This window comes from Doryrhamphus excisus, chromosome 10 (assembly GCF_030265055.1).
Source record: "Doryrhamphus excisus isolate RoL2022-K1 chromosome 10, RoL_Dexc_1.0, whole genome shotgun sequence".
Lineage (NCBI taxonomy): Eukaryota > Metazoa > Chordata > Actinopteri > Syngnathiformes > Syngnathidae > Doryrhamphus > Doryrhamphus excisus.
Genome location: NC_080475.1, coordinates 17,085,541 through 17,110,581, shown reverse-complemented (window position 1 = coordinate 17,110,581; position 25,041 = coordinate 17,085,541). Strand labels below are relative to the sequence as shown.

The following is a 25,041-nucleotide window of genomic DNA, read 5'->3' as shown; positions in this document are numbered from 1 at the left end:
GCACATATGTGTCCTCCCCCCCCCCCCCTTCCCACATGCACATGCAGAGGCACTGGGAGAGAAAAAAAAGTATATATTTTTTGATGACTTCGTTTCAGCAACCACGGAATGTCACCCATATCCCAGTTGATTGTACTTTGGAGTTTTATGATGTTTTTCTATTGATTTGTTTCCCCGGCGCAGCTGCCGACCTCTATTGAGGGACGAACATAATCAGCGCTGACGCAAATTAGATGGTTATTCGTTTCGAAAATTGACAGAAAAACAATAAAAAAGATGAAATGCTCCCAAATCAATAGATATAATGAAATTCAAATAATCTGAGAGATGGGGTCTCCATGGCAACTGATAATGTGGAAAAGAAAACAATTTAATAAAGGACAGACACGCTTTGAAAACAGATTGGTGAGGGAGGGGGTCGGCTGTAAAGCGGGGAGATGGAGGGATAGGCGCAGGAGGGAGGTGGGGGGTGGGACGGGGGTGCGGGCGAGGGGGTGTTAGAGGCTCTAGTGCTTGCTCTATAGCTTGTTTCCCCTGGCGTGTGAAGGATCTGTGTCTGTCCCAAGGACACAGCAATAATTAGAAAAGCTTTCAGGCCAGAAAGTGCAGATTCAGGTTTTAATACACAAAATTATTTCAGGGGCAGTGAATCGGAAAACCATTTGTTGGTGACCTTCCCGAAAGGCCTCCTCCTCCCCTGTACAGGGCAAGATGGGGGCTATGTGGCAGCACGGGCTGAGTTATAGCATATTTGTGTTTTTATAGAGGCATGGGGAATGGAGTTGGGGAGGGGGTGATGTGGGGGTAAATGTGTGTGTGTGTCTGAGTTTGTGTGCACAGGGGGTGGGTCACAGGGAGACCTTCATGTCTGGAGTGTGGAGGGGGGGTCGGGGGTAGAAAGGGAAGCAGCGACAGACAGCGGGAAGTTGAAGATCCAGCTTTATTTACAGATCAGTTGTCAAAATGAGCCATTTAAGGGGAACGCGCCCATTCCTGCGCTGACAGGCGGGGTGGTGTTTATAAGGAAAAAAGCAAAAGCCAATCATGAACCTGAGTGCGAGATAGTCAAACACAGGCTTTTTCTGTCGAAGACACAGTCAGAGGGGGGCGCGGGAGGAGAGTGTATGTTAAGTGACTTCATTTGTAGTCTATTTAAGGTATGTTTTACTTGTCCTTGTGCTGCTCCCCCATCACCTAATACAGCCTCTGTGTTCCACTTCCAGCAAGGCAGACAAGACGACGCATTATTTCCTCTAAATACTAAGAATTTCTTTGGCGCGGCTAAATAGGTGTTTGACTTCCCTCTGCCAAAGAGAGATTTGTAGACGGCAACAAGAGCTTTCATATTGTGGCCGCAAGTATGCACACGTTATTCAAGATCCGTGTCCTGCTCTTTTAACATCCTTTTCTGCTTTATTACACTTTGTCACTGTTTTGAAAGTTGCCTGACAGGGTGTTGAACCTCATCTGTCAACTCACGCCGCAATTTTTGTGTCATTAGAGGGCTTTGTTTGATTGGAGTCAAGGTGATCCACCCTCTGTTCAAATGATAGCAAATCCAGGATATCGCGTCTTGGCTGCAGATACCCTTATCCTGTTCCAGGCAGCAATAAATAGAAGAGCAAGTCCTCACCCAAACTTTGACCTGATAATTACAGTTGTGATGTTTTAATGACACGGTAACATGATGCCATCAGCTCTTTTCCAAATTATAAACCACCTTAAAAGTTGAGCAATATTTCAGACGCTAACCTCAGTCCTTTCTTATCTCCAAACCGGAATCTGACAAATGCCTTGTGCCGTTCTGCTGCTAATGAGACATCACACTCATTTGCCAAATCTTAAACAATCATTTTGTTCCTTCCCCTGCGTGATGTTTTTAAAGCAAACACGTTAAATTTGGCGTTAGCAAGAAACAGCAAAGAAAGACAAACACAGGCCTGTTTAGACTTTTGACAGTCACATTCTAACTTATTATCCCTGGGGGATTGTGCCCTTATTCAAAGGCAAACACAGGAGATGACACTCCTTAGCGGGCCAGCTCATATGCTTCAGTATTGATATTGCAATGTGAAAAGTGACCCTCAAGTAGGAGAGAAACTAGAAATTCCCCACCGCAGACTAGCTGAGAGTCTTCAAATCTAGCATGCAAGTGTCAATGAGCTCGGCCTTTTTTGAAAGAAAAACAAACCTCAAACTGATAGAGCAAGGAAGCTGAAATACGAGAGCCAGCAGACACTGGCTGTGTGTTTGTGTGCTTATGCACCCCCCCACACACACGCGGCACAAAGCATGTGTTATCACTGTTAACAGCAGCACACAACAGTTGATAGCCTGTGTTGTGTACCAGTTGAAATGTGTGTGTGTCCTGAAAGCAGCTGTTGTTGCACCGTGACACAGTCTTAGTACGTGTGTGTGTGTGTGTGTGTGTGGTGGCTTGTTGCTTGTCTTTCTATCTCAGCGTGGCACTAAACCTGACATGGCACATTTATGGTGTTAATTTTTTTTTCTTTGACTTATTCACAGGAAAAAAATTCTAGGATGAACCTATTTCACCCCATTATACCGTATGTGTGTGTGTGTGTGTTTGAGAGAGTAAAGTACCACACATTTCAGGGACCAGGGGCCAGGACAAAGCCTGGTCCAACAGGACTGGAAAGGGCCGGGGGCCATCTCCCTGTGCACACCACCCTCTTTACACCTGTCACACACATACACACACACACACACACTCTCACACACACACACACACACACACACAGCCATGCTGCTCAGCACAGGGTTTTCATTGTAGCAATGACAGGAGGGCGCCAGTTAAGTGGCTCTCTTCCTGTATGTGTGTGTGTGTGTGTTTCATGTTTTGAGTGTGTGTTGCTCCTCGTGTGACTGTGGGGTGGAGAAGGGCAATGAAGGACCCCTACCGGTAAAGTGGGTAAACTTGCACAGCCTCCACATCTGTGCTCATAGGAGGAGGAAGAGGCAGTGAAGATAGACAGGGAGAGAGGAGGAGGAGGATGAAGAGAGGGAAAAGGAGAAGTGTGTGAAGGAGAGAGGGAGGGAGGGCAGGAGAGAGAGAGCAGAGCCCCGGCTTTGAGCAGTTGGGGAGAAAATGCCTTGCTTTGTGGAAAGAATCCTTCCAGGGCAGGAGGGAGAGGTGAGGCAGAGCGTGGAGGGTGGTCCGCCTCCGCTCCAAGGTAAGACTCTCACACGACTTCAACATCCCCCCACCCCCACCCCCCACCCCCATCCTCATCCCTCCCCTCACAGTCACACGGAGCAGGCTGGAGGCGAACTGGTGTGCTACTAGTTGCAGCCGCCGATGTGATGTAGTGGGTGGCGTCAGAGGGCGTATGAGGGAAGAGAACGAGCAGGTGGAGGTGTTTAGCTTGCTAATCGTGTTTGCCCTTATTGTTCTGATGATGATGGACGATGCCGACACCACTTTTCTCTCGATTTCAAACTTCTAAAAGTTGACTTTCTGACTTTGTATCCACTTTTCAAACTTCCCACAGCTGAAAAGTCAACTTTTAGTCTTACTTTATAGTTTGCTTGAATTCTCTGCTTGAAAAATGTCACTTCAATATTTTGTTTTCTTATGGAAACATAATTCATTATCTGTCTGATTTAATGTAGCATTCAAACTTCATCGAGCCAGCATGGACTTCACATGAAAAGATGTCTGTTATTAAATAGAATTCTGCATACTCTGCACTTTTAGTTACTTTTATTGCTTACCTTTATTTTACTGTCAGTGGTACTTTAGCAGGAAGTGACTTTTACTTCAAATATATTCTTTTACATGTTGGTTTTCTGCTCAAGTAAAGGATGACTATACTCTGTCCACCACTAATGATATATTATTTAAGTTTATTGCAAATGCATTTGATATTTTATGAAGCCCCCGCTCAAGCAGTGGCGGTGATTAAAGGCTACGCCAATACATGGTCAAAGTGCACCGTGACGCAAGCTAAAAATGGAAATGATTCCAAAGCACCTTAAATCCCACTGCTCTAATGTCAAGTGCAGATGTTTTTTTGTGGAGCCGACTGAAATAATTTGCAGTGTGGAGATTGATTTGGCAGTTGAGACACAGATGTTGTGATGTAGAGGTTTGTCATCTGAGGGATTTTCCACTCTGCTGATGTAAACACTGTCTGGGGCTCCAGAGTCCTTTTCTCCCCCTGCTAAGACGTCGCTCGGAGAGGGGAGAGAATCCTCCTCGTGTACAATTATATTTTCTTTTGGTTAAATAAACACAGTGTCTGTGAGCGTAAACACAGATTTACATGCGGCCCTGTGGGTATCGGCCTCGGCCTGCTGCCACAGTGTAATCCTTGTAAGTCAAGATGAGGGACAAAGTTAGTCAATATGAACTTTTTGCTTGCTTTAATAACAAAAACAAATACACAGAGAAGAAAGAGAAGCAATTCCCTGAGTGAGAGGTGAAGTCAGCATTCATTTTGGCTTGTGTTACCATGGCGATCCTGAAACCCCTCCCGTGTCCCCCAGGATGGCTCTGGTTGCTGTGCGCCAGCGCGTGTGTTTGTTATTGAACTTTTTGTGCGTGCATGTGTATGTTTGAGTAGTGGGTGGCGGTAGCTGCATTCACCAGAGAGACATTGTGCTAAGCAGACATTTCCCCCCTCTGTTTTCACTCTGACCTGGTAGGAGATTGATGACTGAATTGTGGAGTACATGTTAACAGTAACTGGTGATTTATGAAGATACTTAGGGTAAGTGAGGCTGCACAGGATGGAGGAAGAAAAAGGGGGAAAAAAGATTCTGTATAGCCTTTCAAGTTAATGCAAAAATATAGCCTTTTTAAGTAATAATTGTTATTACTACTGCCAGGGCTGAGCGGGATGGTTCATTTGAGTTGAGATGTGCATAAAGTGTAAAGTGAGGTTCTTCCTTTTCCGTTGGTCATGTGCCTTTTCTGGTTTTTCAACTCCATGTGCAAGTTTATTGCATGGAAAATAATAATTTAGGGGAAATGCTGCTATATTGGTGTCGTGAAAACAAATCAATCAGATGGCTAACTTCAAACAATAGAAACAACTTTTTCTTTTTCTTGGATGACCTCTTGCACTGCAACAAGTGCAATGTGTGTTTTGGCTGCCCCACTTATAGCTTGAAATCTCTCAGTAAGTCTCTACATTCAATTTTTGATTCATCCCTTTTTTTCTTTCTTGGCTCCTGAGTTCTCGGGATATTACTCACAAGGGTATCCGCCTCTATTCAAATTTTGGAATTCAATTCACTTGAATGTGATCTATGGCACATTTATGCAAGAAAACAAATTTGGGCTTCCTGTGAAAAGGGGAATCAGCTTCATTTTGTTGAGCCACCTGAGAGTGACTGAGTGAAATGTTTCCCCCGTTCGCTTAGGAACAACTTTATTTCTTACAGGGGATTTAACACTCACTCATTCCCCTCGTAAATACAGCATCCCTCAGCCTTTAGCTCACCATAACTCATGCACTAACTCTCCAGCTAACTCAACTCATATCGCAGAGCCGGTGCTTGTTCGTCTTTTACCTCAGCCTCTCCTTCTCTTTTCCTTCCTTTAAGCTGCTTTACACAGGGCACAATCTCCTGTGACTGCCGCCTCGCCGGGTGGCTGTGCTGATCTGCTCAGCCCACTCGTGTCGTGGGTTTTAGAAGAAACGGCCATTTGAAAATGAGCCAGCCTAATCTCCTTCGGGCTATTCGGAGTCAACCTAACGCCTGGAAAATGTGTCCCAGCGCCAGGCGATGCTTCTATGATTTAAGTATGTGGTACCTACTGAAACTTATCAGGTGTTGTCTTTGAACTGTTTTTTCTTCCTCTCCACCTGTGATGTGTGGACCCCAAATGCTCGATACATAGTGGGCACAGAACAGATGATCAACTTTAATAGCTGTCTCTTTTCAGCTGACGAGAGTGCTCAGGTCGGTGATTTACACCACGTTGGAAGCATCTAAGGCCACATTGCAACCAAGTTGTTCCGTTTGATTTTCCACCCTAAAGATCCCCCCTGATTTCACTTGCATTTCTACTGTGAGTTGTGTAGAAGAGATGACGACAACCTGGATGCCAGTTCCATAAATAGCATGACATCATACCAGCAACGGCGTACAATGCTGCATGATTGCTACCAACACCGTCTCACACCATGAAATCCTGACCACAATCTGGCACGCTCGTCCAAAGTTCAGATTTCGTGGGTGTCCAAGCAGTGTACTCTCTTGAGTGGACTTGAGCATGGTATGTTTACACATGCACAAGTCCCCATTTTATAACAAATACAGTAGTTCCTCCTGCCAGTTATTAAAGATAACTGCCACCTCATAGAGTAGGTCTTGGCCATTTTCATTTTGTAAACGTAGCTCTCGCATGAAAAATATCAGTATCGGTATCAGTATCGGCAGATTGCGCATGTCGAGCATGCTCCATAGCTTGACAAGAATAGATGTAAAAGCACACTAGCTAGCTGGGTAGCTAACTCGTCACCGAGGAAGATTTTCAACACAACAAAAAAAAAATTTGTATAGTCGTTGGATTTTACAAGAAGGGTGTAAAACCTGACCAGCCAGACCAACAGAGGCGGGTACGCTAACTTTTTTGCTTTGCAACATGTTTACTTTGAAATGTTGCCACTTTGTTACCGACCTGGAGTGTTGAAGACACTTTGCTCACTTTTGGTGTGACATTTTCAGTATTGGATTGTTTACTTTCCCAAGCTAACGCAGCATTTGCATTGCACCCATGAGACAAATACTTCTATTTACTGATCTGTGCTTGGACATATTTTTGCCACTTTTGGAGAGATGTCTCCTTATTAGCAGGCTTTGCACTTTTTATTTATTTTGTATTATTGATTTGACTTAAGGTTGGGACTTTTTATGTATTTCATATAAAAGGTGATTGAAAAGAAAGTCGCTATTTAAAAATACTTTGTTCATATCTTGTCCTATTTTTCTCAATTTCAATGATGTATGGAAATTAAATCTACGTTATAATTAAATCTATGGTGAAAACAAGAAGTTATGGCTTACATCTTGCAAATGCTGGCGCCCATATTAAATTTTAAATAAAACTTTAAATAGTCCTTAAAAATAAGGAGATAATTTTAATGAGCCTGTAGATAATTGATGTTTATTTATTGCACACAAACCATTAATCTTAGTTTGACGGTTCCAGTTCCTTCCATCCATCCTCTATGCCGCTTGTCCTCACTAGGGTGGCGGGGATATGCTGGAGCCTATTCCAGCTGTGTTTGAATGATGTCATTTGAAAACTGCATCAAATGATTGTGTTTTTAAAGTATATGGTTCTTGAACCATATCATAACCTGTGTATCTATATTTAAATGGAATGGTCTATCACAAAGAGATTTGATCCCTCGTGGCAACCTTAACTGATTTGGCTCCATTTGGCAGGTTGGGAGGAGACTTTCTTTGCTTCTGGAAGGGTTCCTGGATGGGTTGCTAACTGCCTTCTGGCACCTTCTGTTCTCACTCTTCTGTCCCAAAGGCCCGACTTTGACATCTCCTTAAGCATCTAAAGACCCTCTGAAGTCAAAATCACCCATTTTGATGTCTCATGGCAGTTTGTTGTATTTGCGTTTGAAAACACAGTCCCTGCTCGGAGATATTACCCTCAGCACTTGTTGTTGGATGGGGGAGGAGGATAGTGTTCATCTTTTTCTTCCCCCATCTCCCCGCTCTCCTTGCTGTCCTTCCTCCCTTTTTGATCTCACCGTCAAATCTTCCCTGATTTTTTTATGAGTGACGTTTACCCAAGAGCGACGAGGGAAATGGCTGGTGTAAGACGACGTTTGAGAAAATGCATCTTAGCAAGGGATCACCTTTGATAACGCCAAAGTTCCGGTGGGAGAGGAAGAAGAAAGGCAACGAGCAGCAGCGTTGTTAGCAATGGAAAAAGGAGCGTAGCTGTGATCCCAGCCTGGTAAAGCATCATTGTACAGTACAGCAAATAGTGCAATGGCACATCAAGGCTTGCTCTGCTCTTGTCCATTTAGAGGACTGATCGGGATCTGGGACGGCACACCAGCTGGCCACCAAGTAATCTCATAATGATACAATGACAGAGCACCGATACACTGTCACACTCACAGGTGCTGCCAATGTCGGCCAGTTCGTTCAGCTCTGCCACCAGTCGGAAAACGGCACTAATAGGCCAAAGAAAAAGAAACAATGGGAAGTGGATCTTTGCATGAAGAATGTTCACTTTAGTAATTGCTACCTCCACGAGAAGTTGTGGAGAGGACAGAGAGACAAGCGAACGCACGAAGGAGGCCCTGTGTGCAGATAATGATGGGGTATCATTGGAGCTCTGACAGTGTTCTCTGACAGAGCACTGCGGTGTGTGTGTGTGTGTGTGTGTGTGTGTGTGCATTGCTGCAGAGTGCAACCTTTACGTAAAGGTTGCATTGCACATTGTCATTTGATTTTGTACTAGCCAAAAAATGTCATCCCTTCCTTGACTAACTACACTTATTTAGTTCATTGTCACCATTTGTGTGTACAGGGGCCAGTAACCAGTAAAACCAGTAAAATTAGATACAGTATTTGTGTTTCTAATGTTTTTTCAACGTTTGATAAAGTCAAAACTGTATCATTATTACTACATCCGAATACCTCCTCAGTCGAGGTCAGCAGGCCCCCACCCCCACTGTAACCCGTGTGGACCAGACCCTGCTTCCTCTTTCTGAGGCGTCCGACGGTTTGCCAGAACCTCTTTGAGGCCGACCGAGTCAGTCGTGCTCTGTGGCTTCACCGAATTCCTCCCACACCCGAGTTGACCACCGCTGAAGCCGCATGCCGCTTGGCCTGCCGGTACCGGTCAGCTGCCTCAGGTGTGCCCCAAGCCATCATACCAAATCGAAGGGGAAAGTTTAACAATCGTGATCATTTCGGGTGAAAATGCCAGGTTTTCACCTCTGGGGGCGAACGGGATTAATTGGAACGCCAATATAATGAAATCTCCAAGATGAAACACTTTTAATGTGCAAAGTAATCATTCAAACTTACAAATTTGTTGCTATGATGCACACAGAGCAAGGAACAACTTGCCGCTGTCTCCTTCCTGCTCTTTTCTCCTCGCACTTTGAGGCGTTCAGGCACACTCTCAATTTTGAGTATTAGGCACTAATTGTTTTTCATTTTGATACACGTACCCCCTATGGCTATTGACGTACCCCTGGGGGTACGCGTACCCCACTTTGGGAGCCACTGCTGTATTAAAGCCTGTTTATACAGGAGGGTATAAATGGACTACCAGAATAAAATATACAGAATACAGAATAGATAATACAGAATATAATAAAGGGCACGGTAATAGTAGTCATTGTTAAAGTATAATTGAAATTGATGTGTGACAGACAGTTAGAAGTGAATTGTGCATATGAGATGATGGATGTGGAGAGGTATGAAAAGGCAGCGCTTTCCATACATTACTTTATATCCGGCAGCACATCACAATTACATTTGGGTTAACACACAATGATTTGGTGCTTTTTTTCTACACTTTTGCTCACATTTATTTAAAAAATGGGAAGACTGAACGTGTAACTGCCGTTACAACTTCGTCCAGAAGCTGGCATCACTCCGCTGCATGGCAAGCACTTTACATTTCATCTTAATAAGTTCTTCCATTAACGAGCCACCTACTGACAGTAGTCAGACAGAACAACAGTCTCAGTCACAGAGTACAAATAAAGAGTACAACAGGTAAGTTCAAACATCAACGTGGGTAACCACGACTGACACAAACATGTCACTTAAAGTTATTTCTCAAGGCATTCTGGGTACTGCAGCGGCACTGATGATACGCTAGAAACACAAGCGGCGTAGAAACGATGGATCGGCCATCCCTTTGGCCAAATCTAATGATGACGTCATTGACGTTGGAAATACCACTCATCCCCACTGGTCTTCATATCCAGCACAGAAGAGCGGATGGAGTCCAACCTTCTCCACTCTTTTCCTCTAGTGTTTTCTTTTCCTATTTGAAGTTGTGAGACTCTCATTTAAGCTTCATCGCACAGCAACACAGGAGAAAGTGTAATGAATATGTATCAAGACAGCATATGGCGGCGGTAGCGCTGGGACTAGGTGTGTCCAGAAGGTAGAGTGCTGCCAATGCATTATTCTCCATTCAGATTAGAGAAGGGGGAGCTGAAAGGTGTTCAGCCCCTTCTCAGATGGGCCGCGAGCAACAGAAGTGGAGGTACCGCACTGTGAGAAGAGTATTGAAGCGGGCGAGGCTGCGATGAACACAGTAGTAAAGCAGTTGCGTTTTCTTGATTTGATGTTGTATTCCTCCTAACCAAGCACTTCCTGACACAAACGTGATTAAAAGTGATATTTCTGACACATTAGGATGCACACGGGAAGTAACCTCCTCTAAAGCGTTCATTATTAGATGCATGACAGCCCTGAATATTTATAAAATAGGTTTTAATAATTAATTGCAGCAATCTGCTCCTGTAATTCATCAGATTTGCACTTCAACAGAGTATCCGTTTTCACTTTAAAATAATAATAAGAGGAATATTAATGTTGCAGAAATGTAAAACGGGCAGCTGGATGCAGCATGTGAGCGGATTGCCTTCGCCGCTGAGGCTCCCCTTTTGTTTGTTGCTTTTTCAAGTAAATTTGAGTTTATGCTATCAATATTACAGTTTGAAAAGCATCAGTTGTTTGTGCGTGACAGTTTAGTGAGTGGCTTCTCACAAGTATCATGTCGATAAAGATGCAGGAAACAAAGTGGGTTTGGGGTAGAATGCTAAAGTAGTTTCAGTGGTTTTTATCAAAAGAAAATGTATTTGTTTGAGTCGACTTAACAGTACTTCCTTGTGTATATGGAGACCCAAAATAGGCATGTGTCTTTTTCTGTAAAGCAGCTCTGCTTGTTTTTTTTCTTTTCTTTTTTGCCCTTGTCCCATTTTGAGAGAAGTGTTTTATCACACCTTCAGAAGTTGTCACGGCACATTCCTCATTCGACTCCCAGAAACGACATCGTTGCCGTTTCAGGTGAAAACCGCCTTTTTAAACAGTGAGTCAACTCGCTCTGTACAGGGTTACAATAGTTAGCAAAAGATGGGACCTTCAGTTTCACACTACATTAGAAAACTATAATAATTATTATAATCATAATAACATTTTTGTTAGGGTACATATTTTCCTCAGAACATTTTTTTTTAATAATTCAGCTCATGGGTTGGGTCTCATCAGATGAGCCCAATCTGATCACAAGAATGGATGGATGGACACAGTCCAAAACAGGTGAAAAAGTATGTCAGGCTAAGCACATATTTTAAAGGCAAACCGGGATTGAAAAAAAAAAAAAGTAAAAAAAGGTGTCCTCAGACTCTTATTAAAGGAATGCCACAGCTCATTTCTTCGTAGCGTCGTTCCTTAGCATACTGTACATTGGTGTCGGGCGTGGCTAAAGATCCAAACAGACGTTTTTTTAGGCCTCACATTAGGGCTTCTGTGTCATGGATTGACATTATCTAACCTGACAGGGCCTCCAAACAAGGTTAACCTCACGCCCGTTGTCAAACAGAAACACCCTAAACGTCCTGTGGAGAGCCCATGACGACGATGAGGATGAAGACAAAGTGTGTGTGTGTTTGCGTGTTGGCTTGGTTGTTATGAGTGTGATGCCAGGTGGAGATTTCCAGACGTAATTGATAACTAATGGAGCAGCATGTGCTGAATTTACCCTCGAGGGTTGACATTGTGTATGCATGTCTGTGTGTGTGTGTGTGTGTTTGGCTTAGCAGTGTGGCTCTGGATTTTGGTAAATTAAACATGACCCTAAATGATTATATCCCAGTCTAGGTCACCTGACCTATTAGGTCAGCACATCATTGTCTTTACTTTGAGAGCAGAAAGTGTGTAAGAGTGCAACACACACACACACACACACACACACACCTTCTGTTGCTCTCAACAAGCCACAAAGTGAGATCCCCGTGACCAAACTACAAGTGAAGCAGTTAATCTGTACAGATATTAGCTGAAGGGCTCTTGAGAGGTGCGCTGCTGAGCCCCCCCCCCTCCACTGTACGATCCAGGATGCCCCGCCACCGCGCCACACGCCGCAGCCGTGGGGGTCACACACGGGAGTTGTATGCTCATTTAGCGCGGCGCTTGCTTCATCAAATCGCACTCCTGCGAACGTCTTAAAAGTGAACATGGAAGCTGAGCTCCAAAACAAAGCCACAGGAATAAATTTCCCATGTTTCCCGTCTCTGGAAGCGTGGGACCGTGTGTGCCAATTGTGTGTGTGTGTGTTTGTGGGACTCCTGAAATTGAAACCGTGGCGAGTGAAGTCATCATGTGGGTCCATCTGTGAGTCCAGATTTGCTGTACAATATTAACAAGCTAGCCATGTGTCCTGTGAATTAGCCAAAGCAAACAGAATAAAAGTTGGCTGTTTCTGAGCCTGCCTGTCACAAAGGTTCTCGTCACTCATATCTTCGCCCTTAAACCACTTCAGGCTGTGTGTCCTCTGCTCTGGAAAACACCATAATTACCCTGTTTGTGATGAAGCCCCGGGGCGTATTTGTCCTCAGCGTAGGTCTCAAGTTCAATGTCTTTTCCACTTCCTCCTGCACTTCAAATATACATTGTTTTCTTCAGCCATTGCCCTTTGCATGTTTCTTACTTTAGTGACCCTCCTCACCCCGCAGCGTCTTATTTGGGTTTCGTGGCGACATGACCAGCACGTGCTTGGATTTGACAATTCTAACAAGCTCATAGGCAGCAGGGATGCCAAATAGTCCAGATGGGATCTTTGAGCTCCGCGCTCTCCAACAGGTGACCTGTTTGCAAGGTCACATTCTGGACAGAAAGCGCTGTATTGATAGATTATTGGGGAAAAAAGCAGTTTGTGTGAGGGAGGAGAGTGTGTAAAAAGAGTACTTTCTGACTGTATGCATGTGTGTGCCATCGTGTGCCCGACTTTTCAGCAACGCATTGATCCTGCAGCTCGAAACTCCATTAGAAATCCAGCTGTTAAAAAAAAACTCCACAAATGTTACAAATTGATTGTGATGGAATTTTCCACTGTTGCGCAAATGCTCACATTTCCTATAATCCCACTCGTTTGAGTACAGTATGAAGGACATCATACTACTATTTGGATGTCATCACTATTGTGGGCCTGTCGTCGTCTTTCATAAAACTAAGTAGAAGCACCTTTCTAGACCTGGATTACCACCGGCTATCCAGGGAGCTCCAAAGTGAGCAGATTTACATTTGTGATGGTGAATGGTGTCCCAAGACTAACTAAACCGCTTCCTTCAGGAATACACTTGGGCTCAGGTGGGCTGGTGGACTACAAACTGCTCTGCCAGCCTTTCTACCGCCGGTCGTAATCCTCCGACCCCCCTCGCCTCCCACTTCATACCCCGCTTCCTTCTTGGAAGTACACAGCCGTCTTTACAGCCTCCTCTCTAAATCCCCACTTCACATAAACTTTACCTCTGATGTGGCCACCCCCAAACCTTCATCTATCATCTAGTTGGCAATGGCATTGTTTTTAATCATCAGAACCTCAAAATTATTATTATCACTTCTGATGCGGCAATTAAAACTTTAGGTCAGAGGCACAACGAGCGGTGATCAGCAGCCGAGCTGAGAAGTTTTAATTAGACGATCAGAACCATTAATGCACAAAAAAAAGGTGTGCGCTGGGAAATTAACGGGAACGTCTTAATCAGGGTTAGCGACTCCGAAGAGGAGTCAAGTGAACAGAGAGCAAAAAACAAATCATTTCCGCACCAGTGGGACAAAACTCAATTAAATATGGATGCGGAAAAATGGAAATTTCTCTGCATCGGCTTCACAGACTCTTAAAAAACTGTGGCAAAAATCTCACAGCCTGGCTTATTGTTATTCTTGCGTACTAAATGACAAAGGGGTCCGGATGCTGGGGTCCGTGTGTCCATCGGTGGCCTTCCACTCATGGAGCCAGCAGTCCCTCTGACAATTTCAAACAGCCTGCTGGGCTCAGTAGCATATCGTATAACAATCTTGTTGCATTAAGTTGCTCATATTTGCTTGTTTATCAAATGTTTGTTGTAAATGCAAGCACTAAAGAGAGTATGCATCAACTTCGAACACGGTCATTCTGACTGTGATACTGCTTACTTCGATGACGGCACAAAGCAATGAGGACACATGCTCGAGATTTTGGGAATGCTTGAATTTCAAAATAATGTTAAATTAAGCCTTTGGGAACGTTCAGGTTTTTTTTTTTTTTAGCAGCACACAAGAAGAATATTTTAGGACAAAAAAAATACAGTCAATATTTAATTAGGCAAATAAGGTAAGTAAAATGTAACCTTAGTAAATAAACAGTAGATAAATGTTGAATAGGGCATTTAATGAGACAGAAAAAGTGTGTTTATCATTTCTTCACCCTTTGGCGTTATGAACAATTGTATACAATTGTCTGAAACAAAATACCATCCCTTGTAATGTTAAAAATAATCATAAAAATAACTTACATGCGTTTAATACAGTACATGATTAATGCATGTGAAGGACATCCATTTTTGATTGGCTCACCGTGGTGAAAAGAAAACGATATTTATGGAACTATTGCACAAGTCAAATAGAGGTAAATCTGTGACCGACTCATCACGGCCGTCATTAAAATTCTCACATGCTTTACTCTAGAGCCGCCTTGATTGCAGTCTGTGCTTGTTCACACAAATAATGCACTTCCAACAGCGTTATTAGGATTTGAAACAGCTCTTGATTGGACGTGATATCATTCTGGCACACAAACAGAGTGTCTACATCAAAAAACTCCACCAAGACCTTTGGGGAGTAGTTTGTCTCCTCCAAAGAGGGCTCAATGCCGCATGAACGCCAAGGAGAAACAAGGCCTGAAAAGAACTTGTCTAAGTCTTTCAGACTTAGGTTGAAAAAGACGCAAAGCTATTTGAAGCGTATTTAGAATTGTCTTTTTCCTTGGGTTTTGGCCTTATAAAGACAATGAATGGTGCTGCTTCGCGGCTCTGTGCTGTTTCCAGTAAAATAGTGTCACAGGTAACATAAGCAGTTGGACAAATGACTTTCAGATGTTGTGTATGACTTTTTTTCCCTCCAATGGCGACTGCGCTGTCAGCTCATTGACAATTAGCACATCAGGCTAAAACAAAGCGTAAATATGTCCAATCCGCATGACAGCCTTGTTTTTCTCTCCGATATTCATTAACAAGGCAGAACACTTACTGGTCTCTCTGGGAGGTGGGGGAGTCAGTCCCACAGGGAAGAGTTGTTCTTTCATCTCCGTCCCGTTAGATTTGATATCATTGTACGCTATCATGCACACAAACGACTTGAGGTAAACAGCTTAGTGTTACCATAGCGATCTGTAATGTAAGCAAAGGGCAAAAAAAGCTGCTGTGAACAGAACGCTCAGCATAAATAATAGTGAAGACAGCTTCTATAAACCATCCAACCTTAACATGGTCCTCCTTGGGGGGTTTTAAGTACGTTCTGCTGGCGTTCGTTGTTGTTAACAGAAAATCCTACATAAATAGTCTCTAATGGAAGGAAACAAACAGGGGTCATTTCCTACTAGGATCTGGAGGCTGTGAGGCAAAGGTACTTAAATCATGAAGTAGTGGACACAGTAAACACAGAAAATGACCTTCGCGGCAACAAGCAAAGCACCCCAATCTTCACTGGGAGGGTACTTGTAAAAGTCCACAAAGTATGTTATTGCCAATATATTGCCAATAGTTTTTCCAGCTGCTTTTGCCCACCCCACCCCCAGAATTGCTGTCTTCTGAAACCGTGACCCTTTCACCCCCCGCCTGCGATTGTCTAACACCTTATTGGTGGTACAACGCGCCGTTAATAGTCTCTCAAGCCCAACTCTCAAAAACAACATCATTCCTGAAGTCATTGTTTGGCAGAGGAAGTCTAGAATGTAAATACAGTAACCGAGAAAGCATGTGTGGCGAGCACGGCTTGCATTGTCCGCTGACGGGGTGATTTGTAAACTCCCTGCAATGGCATATCCTCTAATGATTCTTTGCAAAAGAAAATGAAAACAGGATTTTATGTTGCACCAGCGTGATTTACATAATGCCGGCAACGGCTCACGCGTGATTGTGTTGCGTTTTATGGCCAAAGGAAAATGAAGTGGCTTGTACTTGTTATAGAAAGTCAATTGAGTCTTAAAGATAGAACTTTGCAAGCTATGATATCAGACATTCCTCTCCGCTGAAATTGTGAGTCTGTAGCTCAGCTTAGCATATTACATTAGGCGGGATGCAGAGTCAACACAAGGCTACATATCTCTGGCTGGATGCTGCCAGAGCTTTACATGAAACGCAATGAAAAAAACAGATCACAACTTTTAAAAATATCACCAATGGCGTGTTACTCCTTGGTTATTTACAACCTCGATAAAAATCTGGCCTTGAGTTGGAGTGTGCAAAATGCCGTTGCAAGGTGAACTTTGGCGGCTCTGGAAATAAAGTGAAAGGTAACTGAGTGCACTTTCTGCCCTAAAAAGGCAGCTCAGGATATGGAATGCCACGGGCAGCTGTTCCTGCCTCATCAGAGGACAAGTTATAAAGATAGCCCCGCTTGGGTTGAAATAATGCCACCCATTCCAGCCCCAAAGCACGCTCTATTGTTCACAGCGTATCGAGGACAGCAGCGACGGCCGGCCGTATTGTATGTTTCTGCATGACACATGTCACTTTATGTGTCAAATATCATTTTCAGTGTTGTTTTATAAAATGTTTTTTATTTTGAAGCAGGCACACATTTTTTAAAGCTCCGTCATACATGGATATCCGGTGTTGTAATGTAGATGATGCTATAAATTACAGATATAGCAGGTCTTGAGCTGAACATGATAAAGTAGCCTCCATAGCGTGATGCTAATCTTAATGGTCAACATGAGTAATCCAAACAGCCCCAAAATGCCTCTTATTTTTGGTCAGTGGTTCACGAATGCCCCCTCCCCCCGCTCAATGGCAGGACCACAGCCTCTTGAGGTGAGGGTGAACTTCACATTTCAGTCTCCATAGCGCTGTCATTTGAAGGATTATGTCGCTAGCTTGTACTATAGTGTCATGGGGAGGGGGTGATACATATCTGGCTGTGGTTTCAGCTGCCACTGCTATTTTCTTTTTGTTTTTTTCCCCACCACCCTGACCCGCCCCCCCCCGGAGGTACCACTTGGAAAGATATGTACAGTATCTCTGTGGCCTCAGTCTTGTGCTCTTATTTTTAAGTGTTTTGGGGGCGGGCTTATGATAGCAGCAGTTACCTTTCAAAGTCAGTGTTTTCCATTGTGATGTTTGAAATGAGATATTGTTTTTGACCCTGAGGTTCCCCCACCGGCAGCACGTCTAACTGCGACAATGAATTGTCTTTCAGCTGAAAGGAGTTTATGCACTGAAACGACCTCAGGAAAACCCAAAATGGCCGCCAAAAGGAAAGGTGGCCTAAAACTCAATGCTATCTGTGCCAAGCTGAGCCGCCAGGTGGTTTTTGACAACAGCTCCCAAAACGCAGAAGGAGACCAGAGTGTGGCTGAAACCAGCGAGCGTGGTAGTTCGCACTACGATGACAACGAGATCAACTTCCCCGAGAGCCTGAGCCTGAGTCAGAGCCTGGAGGAGGACCACAAAAGGCGGGAGGCCATTGAGAAGTGGGTGAATGGTGAGTACGGTGACGAGCCATTCCCGCTGGAATGCGGCGACGAGCAGGAGGCCGAACTTAAAGACGCCAAAGATGAAGACAGCCCTCCCGTGGGGGTGTACATGGTACAACCCAAAGGCTGCAGCGACGAGGAGGACAACGGTGAGGAGGCGGAGCCCTTACCTTGCTCTCAGGATGGCAACTACCATGACGACAAAGATGTTGACGACGGGCCTTCGAAACCTGACGCCTACGTGCCACCGAGCGAGGCCCAGACTCGTCAAGCACCTTTCTCCTCTCCAGGTACTTTGAACTCTTCATCCTCCAATCACAATTGCTTCTGCTTTAAAGGGTCATCACTAGCTTTGCCCTTCAAAAAATTCCACTTTAGAGTATTAAGGGGCAAAGGCTCAGGCTGTATGGGTGTGTGTGTGTGTGTGTGTGTGTGTGTGACATTGCCACATACACATAAGCTTAAGTGTGGCCATTATTGGAGAGAGACACTCTAGAGTTACATTATGAATAGTCAGTGACATTATTACCCCAAAGACAGATTCAACCGGCATGCTGGAGGGTGAACACAGGAACTTGTCAGTGTGTACTAAACTGTATGAAGAAATTCAGAAATGGAGTAGGCTTACAGCGAAAAGACCGTTGTAGCAGCTGTGGGCCAAGAACACATGGGGGGGGGGCTAAACTTCATATTACACTCAGGATTACATATTGAGTCTTTTGCGACGGCTATACAAGCTCAGTAGAGCTAGCCACTGCTGCACCGTCAGGGCAAGCACTATTATCAAAGTCAAGAATGTAGTACGGTTACGTTTTGAACATGTATGCAATGTTTGTGCTCACATTACGTGTAAGTTTCTCAGAAAAGAATACCTGTGGTTTGCATTTGTTGCATTTGTACTTTTTGTATGACTGTCATTTTGCACAAAGAGCCGACACCTTAACTTCTAAACATTGCATGCAAACACTTCATTTTGTTTCCCTCACAGTTATTTTTGTTGATTGCAAGTAGGGCATCTATACTTCCACAGTTCTACTCAGCACACAATTAAAACATTTCTCTCTCTTCCTCGCTCTCTCTCCGCTGTCGTTTAAAGGCTGATGCGGAGTGCACATAATTATGCATATAAACATAGTGGCTTAATTATCTCTCACAACATCAGTGACAATGTAATTAACAAACATTGCAAGATCAATGAGAGAAACTGCGACCTTCAAAACATTTAACTCCTCACACTGAGGCATCGTGCAGGATTTCCTATCAGTGCAAAAGCCGAGAAGAGTTTTCGGAGATAATTTAGATGTCGAATTAGAGCCCTCGCGCGAGCCAGTCAATGGGAAATAAAAAATGATTAAAAAGATTGTCAAAGCAATGACAGAGATGCTCAAATGGCCCATGACTTCCATTTGGACTTTTAAGGCCACTGTAAATGGTTAATGTTTATTTTAAGCTATTTAACACCACTTTAGGGCAGCTTTGTGAATGTCAAAGGAAAATAATATATCAAATATATACGCACCATTCCCCTTGTATCCCGGTACCTTTTCCTTTCCCTGGCATTTTGGACATATTATTGATTTAAATGATTGATTTAAATGAATGATACAATGAATCGGAATCTGCTTGGATGAAATGCTGCATTGTTTTTGCGCTGTGCATGAAGAGATAACCTTGCTAATCGTGTTCCAAATCCAGATTAGTCCTTATATAGCCACAAGCATGCACCTTTATCATCAGCGACACCCCTTGCTCTCATTCCCGTCAACAGAACAGCGATGGCACAGCACACTGATGCCCATATTTGGTTAGCCTAAAGGAGCTATAATGTCCATCTGTTATCATATCTGTGAGGAAAAATGCAGACTAATTGTCTCAAATATAGAAAGACGGGCGTGTGCCGTGTTGCCTTTTGCCAGGAAGATTTTTCAATTATTTTAAAGAGGAAATCAGTAAAAGACAAATATAAAATGTCAACAATCTTTATATTTAAAAGGATGAATAGAAGCTTGGCTGTCGGGCTTTGCTATTTGCCAGCAGTGAGAAGTAGCCTGATATGGTTTCAGTGGAAAAGTGTTTGAAAAAGGTTATCTCCTGTGTATGGCAGCCCTAATCCTTTCAAGACAAATCATTTGCCTTGCATTGATAGCACGTCACATGACTGCCTCTTTAAATACACTCTGCTCTTTTTTCCTCACTTTCACAATGATGATCATATCATATGTAAATAAGGATGTCCGTACTACCTGAAATTAAATATATATTATAGATATATATTTTTATTTTAAATACGATACCTGTTCCAATGCACAACTCAAGATTAAAGATAACTGGGTCAATATTTACATAAGTGATTATCATATAAGTATAATATTTGAATTAGCAATTTGGTAGTATGATTTCATTCCAAAGATGTTGAGTGAAACCTTTTCATTATACCTTGAGTAGTCAAGTGTAATGCTATGCTGTGCCCCATTGCAGTATGGGCCGGCCTGCCCTAACTTTGGAGATATATGACCCACTGTGTCCTAAAATGACTTGGGGAGGGGGGGGAATACAGCTGGACCAAAGTCCGTGATACCTGTTGGCGCTTTATTGAAGCACATTTACATGCTGTCTTTATCTACACGTGGAGTGTAATTCCAGTTTCAATTCTATAAAAACATTTCAATCATCGAAGACAAACACAAGCCATTCACTAATTCCACTTCAATGTTTCATGCCCTTTTCGATTCACCGGATAATCTTTCACACTGATCCACCATGCAGAAGAGTGACCACTAAAGCGGCGGGTGGAAATTTGGGGATTATTTTACATGCTGTGCAGGAGATGTGAAAAGCAGAGCGCAGCAACTCATTTAGCAATCACTGAGAAATTGGAGACATGAGCAGAAATATTTGTGTATTAATTACACGGGTGGTAGGTGGTAGACCCTCTGACCAGCTTTAAGTGGGCTCTGTGGATACAAAGCAATAAAGCACTCCTTTTCAAATTTAAATAACTTTTTGCCTCTTACCCTGTGGTTGTGCCAATGATGAGGAGAGACAGAAGCTCACTAAGACAAAAGATTGTCTGGTGCATTCTTTTATGGGTCTACCTCAGCTCACAAAGTGACACAAGATACAGTCTTTGCAATCAGATCTAATACATCGTTCAGCTGTATATTTTCATTCATATTGTTCACCCATGACAACCTTAAATGTGGTGCATGCTTACTTTCTCGTAGCAACAAAGGTGAACACCATACATCCAGCCATCCATTTTCTATGCCACTTATCCTCACTAGGGAGCCTACCCCAGCTGACTTTGGGCATACTGACTTCACTAGTAATCGGAATCGAAACGAGGAATCTAAATGGCCAACCCTAGTCACAAATGACCCTTCTACTCTTTCAGGAGAAGCATCTGCCCTCCGAGACTATGCGGCCACCACGATGAATGAGTTTTTGGGAATGTTTGGCTATGATGACCATCAGATGCGGGATGAGCTGACCAAGAAAATCAGCTTTGAAAAGCTCAAAGCCGCTACCTCAGACCCCTCATCCCTCAGCAGCGATGAGGCGTCTCGCCGAGCCCGCTTCTCCAAGTACGAAGAGTACATCCGTAAGCTCAAAACTGGTGAGACCCTACCTTGGCCCATGCATGCTTCCCCACCCAAACCAGATGACCTCAACTCAAAACTGTCCCAAGACAAAAGTCCAACCATGCTCCAAACCTCCGGGTGCCTCCCGGGGGCCGAGGCCCAGATTTATCCCACTAGCTTGGATCACAAGCAGCAAGGAGCCCCAGCAGGCGACGCACAACCATCCAATCCCTCTCACATGCAGAACATGGCTTCCCGGGCCTCCAAATATGACTTCTTCATTCAGAAACTGAAAATGGGTGAGAGCATCCAGCCGAATGGTAATGCTTTTAAACGACCCTCCAAGTATGATCTGGAGAACGTCAAGTTCCTCAACCTTTTTAAGCCGGGTGAGGGCAACCCTGACATGGGCGGCGCCATCGCCTTTAAGACTGGGAAAGTTGGCCGCCCTTCCAAGTATGACATCAGAACAATCCAGAAGCTGATGCCGGGAAATCCAGAAGGCTCGTTGATGCCCAACATCCTTGCAACCGCACCAGGGAATCCTGGAGCTCCCGCTGTCCCCACCATGGGTGCCACTGGGGCCAGCATTGCACCAGGTCTCACCGTGGACCAGACGGGCCATATAAGCTTCACCGCTGACTACCTGAAGTCCAGCTTTTCCAAGACTGACTCCATCACCACTGGCACTGTGTCCTCCGTTAAGTAAGTCTACTCACGCGTTCCACACACAGAAAACTTCCCCTAAATTGTCTTTCACATCCCTAGACACTCGACACGCTAGAGAACAGGTTTGTATATTCCAGAACTCGTCAATTGTAAGGTTTTCATGACAGATTTTGATGTTAGATTGACTAAAGTCCCCCAAATTAAATACATAATGCATTTAGAACTCCCTATATTGCAATGTGTTTCCAGGGGGCGATTATGGCAGGCTATGAAAATGCTGTGCCATATAAATGTTACAAGCCCAGAGGTTTGACTTCTTTGACGTTTCTCAGAATAACAGATTGTTGATTCGGTGCATCTCACTCCCACTTAGCCACTACAGGAAGTCAGTTAGTCCAACGTAAAGGTAATTGCTACCACCAGCACTGTAGTGTGAAATAGCGCATGCAGCCCAATTGATCTGAGACATGATGAGTTGCAAAAGGACATGAAGTGTTTACTCACTGAAGCGGCCCCATGGACGCTGATTTAGCACAGTCATAGCAAAGTGACTGACTTGGTGGGTTTCGGCTAGGGTGGAAGAAGTCTCCCTTTAATTACTTTGGAGTCATGGCTAACCTTCCTGGGAGTCACAGGGGCAGACGCAACACTGCCTGACGAGTAAGGCAAGTGAACAAGGGGTTTGGGGAGTGTGACTGCTTCCCAAAACACTCTCCGAGTATGTTTGATTGGTTTTAATCGTGTTTCTGGTTAGGTGAGACCTATCAAAGGTGCCATCCGAGAGCCCTCAGGCACTTCTGCCTGAGGGCCTGGCATGCATGGTGTTTCGGCTTCACAGTAGCCTGAACTAACAAGCCTGGCTGACTGACCCATCGAAGGCAGGAGATGCTCTGGCAGAACATCCTCCCCCCTGGGCCAGATTAACCTCAGGTCATTGCCGCTGTGGTGCTTCACAAGGAACTAAATGCCACTGCTGTGAGGGACCAAAGGAATGTTAACTGTCACTCTATAGAACCTTCCAGCACCTTCTATGAAGGCAGTCATATCTCAGGTGACAAAAATAGTCGTGATTTCAATCAATTCAAAGTTGTTTCACTGTTGTCCGACTGGATGTAAGAGGAATAGTCCCGTAGGGAAGATTAGAGAATGTTCTTTCTCTTCCTCCACCCCATTATCCAATTTTGCATATACGCACTCACCAAAATACCTCCATAAAAGATTAATGTCCCTTTTTTGCTCTTGCATTTCTCCTTCCATTGGCTGAAAGGCCATGCATCAAACATGTGCTCCTATCTCTGATTCATGCGGCACAGGAAAAAGCTGCTCAGCCACAAGAAAATGTGAATTGATAGCCAAAAGTTTCCCCAAGTAAATATTGTGTCACTTTGTGTTTATTAACAACAGGCAGCCCAAACCTGCCATTAATCCTGTCTCTTTTGTGTTTGCTGCGGCATTAGGAATGGCCTGCCACCAGATAAACCTGCCAGCGACGATGTCAACCTCTACCAGAAATACATTGCCAGGTATGCAAATCCCTCAAGGGGCCGTGCTTAGCACCAATGAAACAATACATCCAAACAGACAAACCATTTCCTTTTCCACTGATGGTCTTTTATTCAGTGGTGTAACTAGATTGTGCTATGATGCTCTGTGTGCAGTGAATTGATTAAGAAAAGACTTCAATTTATGTGGCGAGAGGGATGGTGGATAATGAAAAAGAATTGTCTTGATTGTGCCTCTGACTGTAAATGTTTGAATACCTTCCCGGGGTGTGGAGCTGCAATACAACTCTCAGTAGGTTTACTTATTCTGGTGAAAAGCAAACTTTTAAGATGCTAGTCAACACTTTAGTATGACATATAACCCCGGGCGGGCTCACACTGGATCTGTCGCTGCTGCCGTACGGCAAGACAGAACTTTTTTTCAGAGCACTCTCTGGTAAATTTAATGATAATAAACGTGAAAAAAGGTATGTTTTTGTACTTACTCGTTGCCAACATAACTCAAATTCTCCGCCCCAAAGTATGCAGAGTAGAGTATTAAAAACCTGGAGTTGGCGTACATACGCAGGGTACTGTGAGCAAGGATCATTTTCACAACATTGTCATCTATCCGGTACCTGGAACTTCTCAAAATAGATCAAAAGATGTGTGCAAAGGGGCTTTCTTTAGGTCTGACATTCATGGTTGAATGCAGGACTCATAATAAAGTCAATCAGTGACAAAAACATCAGGAGGGGAGAGGCGTCTTTCGATGGCCGCTCAGAACAATACACAACCTCACCTTTCTGGATGCATTTTGAGATGATGCTCAAAGGTGATTATCTCTTGTTTGTTTATTCCGTCTAAAAAGAAAGAAAAACCGCATTTGAAAAGCCAAAGTGGCTTTGGTGTTAATGATTATTTCTCCAAGCCATAACATGAAGGGCACAAATCAAAGCCTTGGCACTGACACACAAACACACACACACACAAAACCTCTTCCTTGGACTGATTACATTTTGCAAGAAGATTTAATTAAGGAATTTTTAATGAGGCTTCTGCTGGCACTGCCAAGAACTGTTTTGATATTTGCACTGCATAATGCATAAAATTTGTCTAAACATCTCGGCAGTTGATGCACGAGGAGGCTGCAGATAAGCTCAGATACAGTTTCAATTTCCGTGTTGGGTTGGGGGTGAAAAAAGAGAAAGAGGGACGGAAAAATGGGAATGGAGAGCTCATAAAAAGGGCAACTTTAGCACAGAGAGTGGGAGGTGGTAGCAGGCGAGGGTCCTCATTGGAGGTCATGAGCACACACAACCAGGACTAAAACCAGCTTTGTACAATTCTTGTTAAACGGGGAAAAGTTATCTCATCTCCTCACCATGATGCATTTGGTTCCCTGCTCATGTTTCGTTGCAGTTTTCCCTCTTGCTTCCGTGCACCCATGAATTGCCTCGCCACTTTGATCTGTGTCTCTCTATTGTAACTGGAGATGCTCTGCAATCTCTGCATCGCGGCGATATTAATATTTAATCTGCAGCTGAATAGCGGCGGCCCATTAGGCCCCCTGACGCGGCAAGTGGGAATTGTCCAGAGGCAA

At 43.9% G+C, this 25,041-nt stretch overlaps 1 protein-coding gene across 9 annotated transcripts in view; it reads left to right on the top strand.

Annotated features, from left to right (window-relative positions):
- casz1 (castor zinc finger 1) overlaps window positions 1-25,041 on the top strand; it is a 149,647-nt gene that overhangs the window by 105,385 nt on the left and 19,221 nt on the right. For 4 of the 9 annotated variants that reach the window (XM_058083441.1, XM_058083442.1, XM_058083439.1 and 1 more), the window contains 3 exons: window positions 17,431-17,997; window positions 21,102-21,993; window positions 23,415-23,480. In XM_058083441.1, coding sequence (XP_057939424.1) covers window positions 17,475-17,997; window positions 21,102-21,993; window positions 23,415-23,480 — 1,481 coding nt within the window. In that variant the 5' untranslated portion in view covers window positions 17,431-17,474. Of the gene's footprint in view, window positions 1-963; window positions 3,195-17,414; window positions 17,998-21,101; window positions 21,994-23,414; window positions 23,481-25,041 lie in introns of those variants that run through there. The other 5 variants (XM_058083444.1, XM_058083437.1, XM_058083445.1 and 2 more) reach the window with 3 other exon arrangements.